Consider the following 8,132-nt stretch of genomic DNA (forward strand, 5'->3'; position numbering starts at 1 on the left):
TTTGACCGTGGGCATGAACGTGTCATAGAAACAGATCTAGCAGTGCCCAAAGGATGCAGGCATTAACTAAGCCTATAGGGATTTATTGGACCTGCAAGCTAGAAGCCCATGTAGAAACCCCCACCCAGGTCCCCTCTACCTGGCATCCTTCCCACTCACCCACGAGGACCCGGTGGTGCTGCTCAGCTCACTTACACTTCTCATGAGAGAGGTTAGCAGAGAAGCCAAGAGCCAGCATCCCGGCAGGGGCAGCTGGTGTGTCTGTAGGGCCGGGCAGGGATTTCACAGTGAGAAAGGAAGACTATGTTTGCCTCTTAGTAACTCTGCTGTGATAGTTTTGATCTGGCTCAATTTAGCCAAGATTTGGACAACGGCAACCATGGTTATCTAAATTTAAGTGACTCCATGCCTTTAGTACATGAGACTAAATTTCCCTATTATGAAAACTTTCTAATTCAGAGACTGAATGTATAAGCACAGAACCATGGGTCCAGGGAGGCTCCCCAGGAAAACTTGCTCCATGGACTGGAAACCACAGACCCTGACAGGAAACCCGTCCTTAATTACCATCTGCACCTGCTCCTGGGGCCGAAGGCAAAATTGCTGAGTCCTGAGAGGCCCTCCCACCAGAAAGGGGTCCTGAGCACCCCCTGCACCTCCTCCAGTCTCCCTGTAGGAGGTGTGTGTCTGGGCTCACAGAGACATCCCCTCACTGTGTCACGTGCACAGTAATACACGGCTGTGTCCTCGGCTCCCAGGCTGTGTGTTTGCAGAGTCACTGTGTTCTTGGAGTTGTCCCTGGAGATGGGGAATCCGCCCTTCACGGCGTCTGCATAGGATGTGTGACTACCATCACCACTAATGGCTGCGACCCCCTCCAGTCCCTTCCCTGGAGCCTGGCGGAACCAGCTCACGGCATGATCAGCAAAGGTGAATCCAGAAGCTGCACAGGAGAGTCTCAGAGACCCCCCAGGCGGCAGCAAGCCTCCTCCAGACGCCACCAGCTGCTCCTCACAGTGGACACCTGCAAACATAGAGACATCGTGGTCAGGACCCTGTCACACGTCCATTCACACCCTCAGCATCTCTTGTTCTCCATAAATTACCTTGTAAAATAGCAACGAGGACAGCCCGGCTCAGCCAGAACTCCATGGTGAGTCGGCTGAGTTCAGTCCTGAGCCCTGGGTGGGGGCACCTGGGAATCCCGGCCCTGGGGCTCCTGTCCCAGAGCTGCACGGTCAGGGCTGGGCTGTTTTCATCAGCAGGGGGAGGGCCCTACTTGCATGTCATCTGATCACGGAGCAATCATTGGGATGGTCTCTTTAGGGGGCAGTGGCCCCGGCCAGACAGGTGTCCTGGCTGATTTTGGAAGCAAAGAGACAATTGTATAGATGAAAAACTACAAGGAGATGCACAGGGAGTTTGGGCTACATTTCCAAAAGCTCATGTCTGCTAAGAGTGGCCCTAGTATCTGGGTCTGTGATCTTTACCACTGAACCCAATTGCTTCCAGAACCAACTTCAGGAGACAGGTGGACATGCCCCGTGAGGAATGCAGATTCCTCTTCCTGTAATGAGCCTGGGCGTGACTTTGCTGTTGTTGATTATTGAGTGTTTTCCTAGAGGATGTATGGAGGACCAGGGCTCAAGCAGGTACATTGCGGTCTGACGTTTCACTTGGCCTCATCTGTGTGTCTCTAAGTCTCTACACGTGCATTTGGTTACTTTTAGCATCGAGTTCTGACATATATCAAGTTACACATATTTACCATGTATATTTTATAAGTATTGGTAAGTGTGTACACCATGCAAACATCACCCCAACTAAAATAGTGACTCCATCCTTCACCCCCAAATCTTTCCTGTTGCTCCTCTGTAATTCCTCCCTCCCACTCCACCCACTTCCCACCCTGTCCCAGGACATGTGTGTGTGCTGTGTCTGAATCAGGCAGGCACTGGTTTTAGTGCTGAGTTCTATCCAACGTGTGAATGTTCCTCACTTTTGTGCTCACCTTTGATGGTGTCTGCATGTTCCCTGTGACTGGCTACACATGTATAGATGCTACACAGGGAACCCCCACCTTCCCATCCCCTTTTCCCCCATGAACGTTCTGTCTCCAATAAGGGGGGTGAACTGAGAACACCTCGGATGGTCACAACAAAGACACAGACTCAGGAAAAGGAAGCTCAGCCGTAGGATGGAGATGCCTCACCTGTCCCCACACCTACCCCACACCAGCAGGGGTCTTCTACAAAAGAGGGCAAGAAATCAAGGCAAGACATGCATCTCCCTCCTGCTTTATGAAAACTCTAGGGAATCTCCAAGTAAACAAAGGACACAAAAGCAAGGACATCAGAGGAAAATCCACCTCGCACTCTGGCTTGTCTTTTCATCTTCTTTACAGTGAGTTTGAAAGAGACACGGTTTGAAATTTTAGCTCCAATATCTCAATTTTTCTTTCATGGCTTATGCTTTTCTATCGTCTCACTAGTTTCTGACCTTTCATTTTTCTTTTCAAACTATTTTGACCAGGAGAATTTCCTTTCAACAACATGTAGATCTCTGCCATCACTGCTGTGATCCATTCGTGAACCTCACGGTGTCTGGCACTTGGTGGAGGATATGGAAACAGGAAGAGGGGTTCTAAGTGCTTGGAGCTCATGGTCTAGGACAGACTTAGTAACCATGTGGAGAGTAGGGAGCAGAGGGCAATGTTGAGATGGGTTTGGGTTCCACGGTACAATCAAGGGAGAAGCGGGGGTGGGCAGGGGTCAGGTGTCTGTACACTGGGTTCTCATTAATAGTGTGGATTCTCGGTGTGGAAACTGACATGTTAGAACATGGCCCCAGGAACTGCTTTCAGAGCCCTGCCCAGAAGCTGCCGCAGCAGTGCTGGGAAGGGAATGTGTCCCTTTGCTGATCATCCTGCCTGATTCGTGTGGGAATCTGAGAGCTGCATCCCTCAGGTGCGCTGCTTCTCCATCCAGGAGACGCAGAGGTGGATACAGATGAGGGCACTCCCTGATCATCAGTGTCCATCCCAGTGGATGACCAGTGCGAGGTTACAGTGCATCAGGGAGAACAAGACCCCTTGGGGCAGCTGTCCATGGGAGATTCTCATAATAATGTGGAGGTCGTGTGTGCCTTTTGAAGGGTAGAAGTCATGAGCTGAGCTCAGGGAGTGACTGGACTGTGATGGTCTTTCTCAGATCATAAGTAACCTCAGAATACACCTTTTGTCAGTATTAAAATAAAACATATGGGAACTTAAAAGAAATGTCTCTATTCATGGGTGGTACCTCATTTCCAAACACACGATGTTACCACTTCATTTGCTGTCTACAGTAAAAAATACAAAAATAGATCTGGGAAGACAAAACCTGAAATGTCCTTGGGGTCAGCTGAGAGCCTGTAAAGAAAATCACTGATCCAAATAGGAAGCCTCTTCCTTAACCCGCTGTGTATTTGCTCCCGTGGCGGGAATTTGTGCTGTTTGGTCCTGAGTGCCCCCTGCGGGTCCTGGAAATCCCCTGAAGCCCAGCACCTCTGTGTCCCTGCAGGCAGGTTTTGTTGGGGCCCACATTGACTCCCCCTCAGTGTGAATCTTGCTCAGTAATACTTGGCCTTGTACTTGGTGGTCACATTGTTTAGATACAGGGAGACATGGTCCTTGTACTTGTCTCTGGAGATGGAGATGATACTCATGAGAGATGGGCTGTAGTAAGAGCTGCCACCAGCTTTTACACATCCCCTCCATTCCAGCCTCTTCCCTGGAGGCTGGTGGATTCAGCCCCAATCATATACACCAGCGATGGAGAAACATTCACACTCAACGTTTCTCAGCTAGCCACCTCCCTTCTCATGTGGTCCTCACTTCACAGACATTCCTGGAAGATTCTTGTTTATAAGAGAGAGTGTGGCCACCACAATTCTGCAAGACATGAGATGACGTAAATTTTAACTTTGTGCTCCTGACAGGAGGTGATATACCTATTGGTGAAGATCTAGTAATTTCTGAACAGTTTCTGACACAGATGTCCACCTCAGTGACCTGGGGAACAAATTACACGAGAACAAACATAAGTACCAGAGAGTTTAAGAGCTTTATTGACCTAAACCAAAGGGACTGCTAGTTATTTCTTTATATGAATGGGTTTACTAGAAATCAACAAAGACGTGCAGTTTGGGTCTGCAGCCATGGTGAGCCACATGCAAATTCCCAGCAATAACGTAGAGGCAAACACACTTATAAAAGGGAAAAGGAAGCTTTGAGGGTGACAGCAAACCCAGAGTCCATGGGTGTCATTGACTGAGCTGTGATAGTCTCTCATGGGCTGAGTTCTTGCTGGGAAAAAAGAGGCAGCATCCTTCTTCTCTTGGTGTAAGTTATCATTGTGGGGTAGGAGAGCTCCCCCTTCCGGTCTCCTAACGGGATGTAATTGAGGTTTTTGTTCCTTTTAGTTTCACATTTCCCCCTTTTGATCCAGATTACTCTCTGAAAGCATCACTGATCAATAGTCAGGTTTTCCAGCTTCGGGGGCTTTTTGTTTCTCAATGCCACTAAGGGCCTTTCCTTGTTGTACTATCCCAGGTCAAAAAATTGCACACATTGGAAACCTTTTGGTGAAGTTGCAGTCTTTTCTGGCACAATGTATGTTGGTTATAGTGGTACGGTGAAAAAAATTACAACTAACAGCATTCTAGACATACGGCCAATAAAAGTTTTGATATATGCTTTGTATGTTTTACATCTATCAGTTATCTATGGGTAAACTGTCATTACACAGGACATGCTGAGATACTTATTATCTATAGAAGTACAGGTGGGAAGATGAAACCATTAAACCAATCAAGTCAGCTTTGTCCCAGCCTGGAGACTCAGGTGGAGCACAGAGAGACCTGGGCTCCAGGTTCCACAATCCATGCAGACCATGCAGCATCCCTCCCCAGTCCCGGGTCTCTGCCAAGCTCCCGCCTTCAAACCCTGCCTAATGTCCTCTGGGGCGCACCACAACTGCCGTGATATACTGACACTAATTTCCAAATATACAACATTGTTCCTGCTATTCAGGTGAAAGGCATTGTGTGAAACAGGAGTGGGTTGGACTCTTCAGAATATCAGGAATTGCAAATTCTTGTGACAAAGAAGAATCTTTGAGGGAAGATTGGATGTTGAATACAAGAGCTATTCAGGCTATTAAATTTTATAAATAGTGAAACATATATATATATAATATACACTTCACATAATAATACAAGCTTTATAGCTTATGTTGTCAGTTATTAGACCACTAATATGTTGTGTGGTAACCCATAGTTTAAAACACGCTGTCATGAAGAAATATTTCTGTGTAGCTGGTCCTAAAATAGTTGGAGGAACAGGGACACCCCCGACTCCATGAAAAATGATTCAAGATCAGAGACAAGAAAGTTCCCTGGAATCATGGATGAGGCTTCCTGGGTCTGCAACGATCCGGTGGAGACTCCACAACTTCACAGAGACAACCGCTCCATGTCCTCCTCTGCACCTGCTCCAGAGTAGGGGCCCGGGCTTTCCTGGTGGTCCTCTGCATTTTCTGCTGAGAGTGAGTCCCCCTTGGCGGTCCTGCACAGCCCTGCAGGCCACGTTGTTCAGCTGCAGAGGCTCTGTGTCTGGAATCCCACTGATTTCCCCTCACTCTGTGTAGCTCTCGAACACATGGTGGGTCCTCAGATATAACAGAGCCAGGCGTCACAGGGAACTGATTCTCTGCTGTGTCTCTGCAGACAGACACTAATATTTGCAGGGATACCATATACACTGTGTTATGGCCAGTCCCCAAACGCCCCAGTCACTTCAGTCTTTCTCCTGGGGGGTGAGGGATGCAGTCCCAGCAGTCAGCACTGTCTGTGATGCAGCGTCCAGAGACCGAGCAGGGAGGGAGAGGGTCTCCCATCGTCCTGGGCCCGCCACCTGCACCAGCACCTGGGACAGGACACCTGGGGAAGGAAAAGTAATGAGACATCCACTTCACAGACGTCACCTTGTAACTCCACCTACCTCAGAGCCAGGAGATGCTCACAGATGAGAGGTGCCAGCAAGAGGAGGAATGGCCAGAAGGATTTCATGTTGTTTGGGACTAAACTTTTGACTTTCAGAGAACTATGGCATTGAAGACAAGATCCTTGACTGTGACAGGGACAAGGACCTCTTAACCACACTTTAATCAGGCTTCTTGAAATGTTTTTCTCAATTAATCTTAAATTCTGGTGTTTGGGTCCACCTTTGCCGAGTTTTATGAAGAAACCAGCAAAGTCAGATTAGTGAGAATCCTTACCCTTCAATTCTAATCATCCTGAATATTTGATCCCATTCAGCAAACCTGCTGTCTCCCAGGTGATGTCTGACTCCCCTGGCCTCCCCTTCCTTTAGCAAGAATTCTCCGGAGCCAGAATCCCCTGCACTTGAGTTCTCCTCATAGTCGAGTTCCTTCCAGTGCACCTCACCATCTTCTTGGCCATAAACCTCCATTTTACCACCTGTGTGTGGAATTAAGCCTAGTTTCCAAGGCTGCCTCAGATACCAAAAGTGAGATTACATTCTTTTCACAAACATAATATTTGCATTTGTAACATCAATATCAAGCTTACCACCGTGACTATGTAATTCATGCCCCAAGGAACCTTATCTGTCATAGACATTTTCCACGTCAGTCAGAACACAGCACTTTGTGCTTAGAGACACTAGCCTGTACTTCAGACCTACACATGGGGCCAGTTTAAGTGAGGACATTGTCAACTCATAGCACAAAAATGCACAAACTATGTCAGTAATTTGATCATAAGAGACTCTTTGACGTATTGGGAGTCGAAGCAAGAAGGAGAGGCTTGGCTGGCCTCAGGAGGGAAGGTGTGTGTGCTGGGTGGTTCAAGTACTGGCCACATTGTAAACGTCCATGCGAGACTGTAAATACAACAGCCGTGTCCTTTAGGGCTGCAGATAGATTTCACTGAGTGTGTGAATTTACAAACATGGACTCCCTGAGTGATGAGGGTCACTGCATGGCTTACCATCGCGTGGAGCTTCTCAGGACGTTCACCAGGTTGGAGGATTTCAGACTCACCTTGAGAATTATCGTGTTGCTGGAGCTCCTTCCAGAAGTAGAAAAAATATGCTAAATTTCTGAGTAAAACTTTTATTTTCTGAAAGCAATGTAAACCACAGCAATGAAAGATTAGAATATAGCAGAAGGTCTGTAGTAGAGCTGGTGGTCAGGGAAAGGAGCCCAGGGATTCTAACCAGAAACCCCCTCCCAGCCTATCTGCACCTGCTCCTGGGCTCAGCCCTGTGCTCGGTGGGTCCTGAGCCCCCCTGGTGGGGATGGGCCCCGTGCAGGGAGGTTTGTGTCTGGGCTCACACGGACTTCCCCTCACTGTGCAGCTTGCACAGTAATACACGGCCGTGTCCTCGGGGGTCACAGAGCTCAGCTGCAGGGAGATCTGGTTCTTGGACGTGTCTCTGGAGATGGAGGTGCGGCTCTTGAGGGATGGGCTGTAGTACTTGTCACCATCATAATCTATGCCCCCCATCCACTCGAGTCCCTTCCCCGAGGCCTGGCGGATCCAGCTGTAGCCATAATAACTGGTTGTGATGGAGACTCCAGAGACAGCACAGGTGAGGGAGAGGGTCTGCGAGGGCTTCACCAGTCCTGGGCCCGACTCCTGCAGTGTCACGTCAGACAGCACACCTGGGCACAGGGAGAATCCGTCGTTGTTAGTCACCTGTCGTCACAACCATCCCCATACCCCCATGCCCTGCACCTGAGACCCTCACCTTGGGGAGCTGTCACCAGGCAGAGGAGAAGACCCCACAGCCTCATCTTCTTCAGGATCACAGCTCTGCCTTCCCAGAGACCTCACACCTGTCTGATGAGAGAGCTGTGAGCTGGCACAGCCCAAGCCTGGATTTTACCCTAGAGAATGGAGGAAAATTTGCATGTGGCGGAGCTCTGCTCTTATAAGTGGGGATGGAGGGAGGTCACGCTCCCTGTGGTCTTTCTGTGCCTGGGTGAGGTCTCTTTCCTGCCAGTCACTCAATATGTGAATCTGGGTTAGGGCAGCAACTGGTTTATGAGATACACTGAAATCAGTTT

General features: G+C 48.8%; 1 protein-coding gene across 1 annotated transcript; it reads right to left on the reverse strand.

The window, feature by feature from the left end:
• Positions 1-563: 563 nt before the first annotated feature.
• On the reverse strand, positions 564-7,859 carry LOC130852017 (uncharacterized). The gene is made up of 4 exons (XM_057732658.1): positions 7,814-7,859; positions 7,308-7,727; positions 1,107-1,244; positions 564-1,024 (listed from the first exon to the last, which is right to left on the reverse strand). Exons 1-4 carry the CDS (start codon positions 7,857-7,859, stop codon positions 564-566), a joined length of 1,065 nt encoding a protein of 354 aa, XP_057588641.1.
• Positions 7,860-8,132: the final 273 nt, after the last annotated feature.

This window comes from Hippopotamus amphibius, chromosome 4, assembly GCF_030028045.1.
Source record: "Hippopotamus amphibius kiboko isolate mHipAmp2 chromosome 4, mHipAmp2.hap2, whole genome shotgun sequence".
Taxonomy (NCBI): domain Eukaryota; kingdom Metazoa; phylum Chordata; class Mammalia; order Artiodactyla; family Hippopotamidae; genus Hippopotamus; species Hippopotamus amphibius.

Bases quoted from the DNA above. Each gene is read 5' to 3' on its own strand.
- LOC130852017 (XM_057732658.1), bottom strand. From the start codon at position 7,859: ATGAGGCTGTGGGGTCTTCTCCTCTGCCTGGTGACAGCTCCCCAAG. The intron at 1,245-7,307 runs GTGCAGATAGGC...AAAACAGCCCAG, and splicing joins AGGGCTGAGCCCAGGAGCAG to CCCTGACCGTGCAGCTCTGG. The intron at 1,025-1,106 runs GTAATTTATGGA...CTATGTTTGCAG, and splicing joins CCTCGTTGCTATTTTACAAG to GTGTCCACTGTGAGGAGCAG.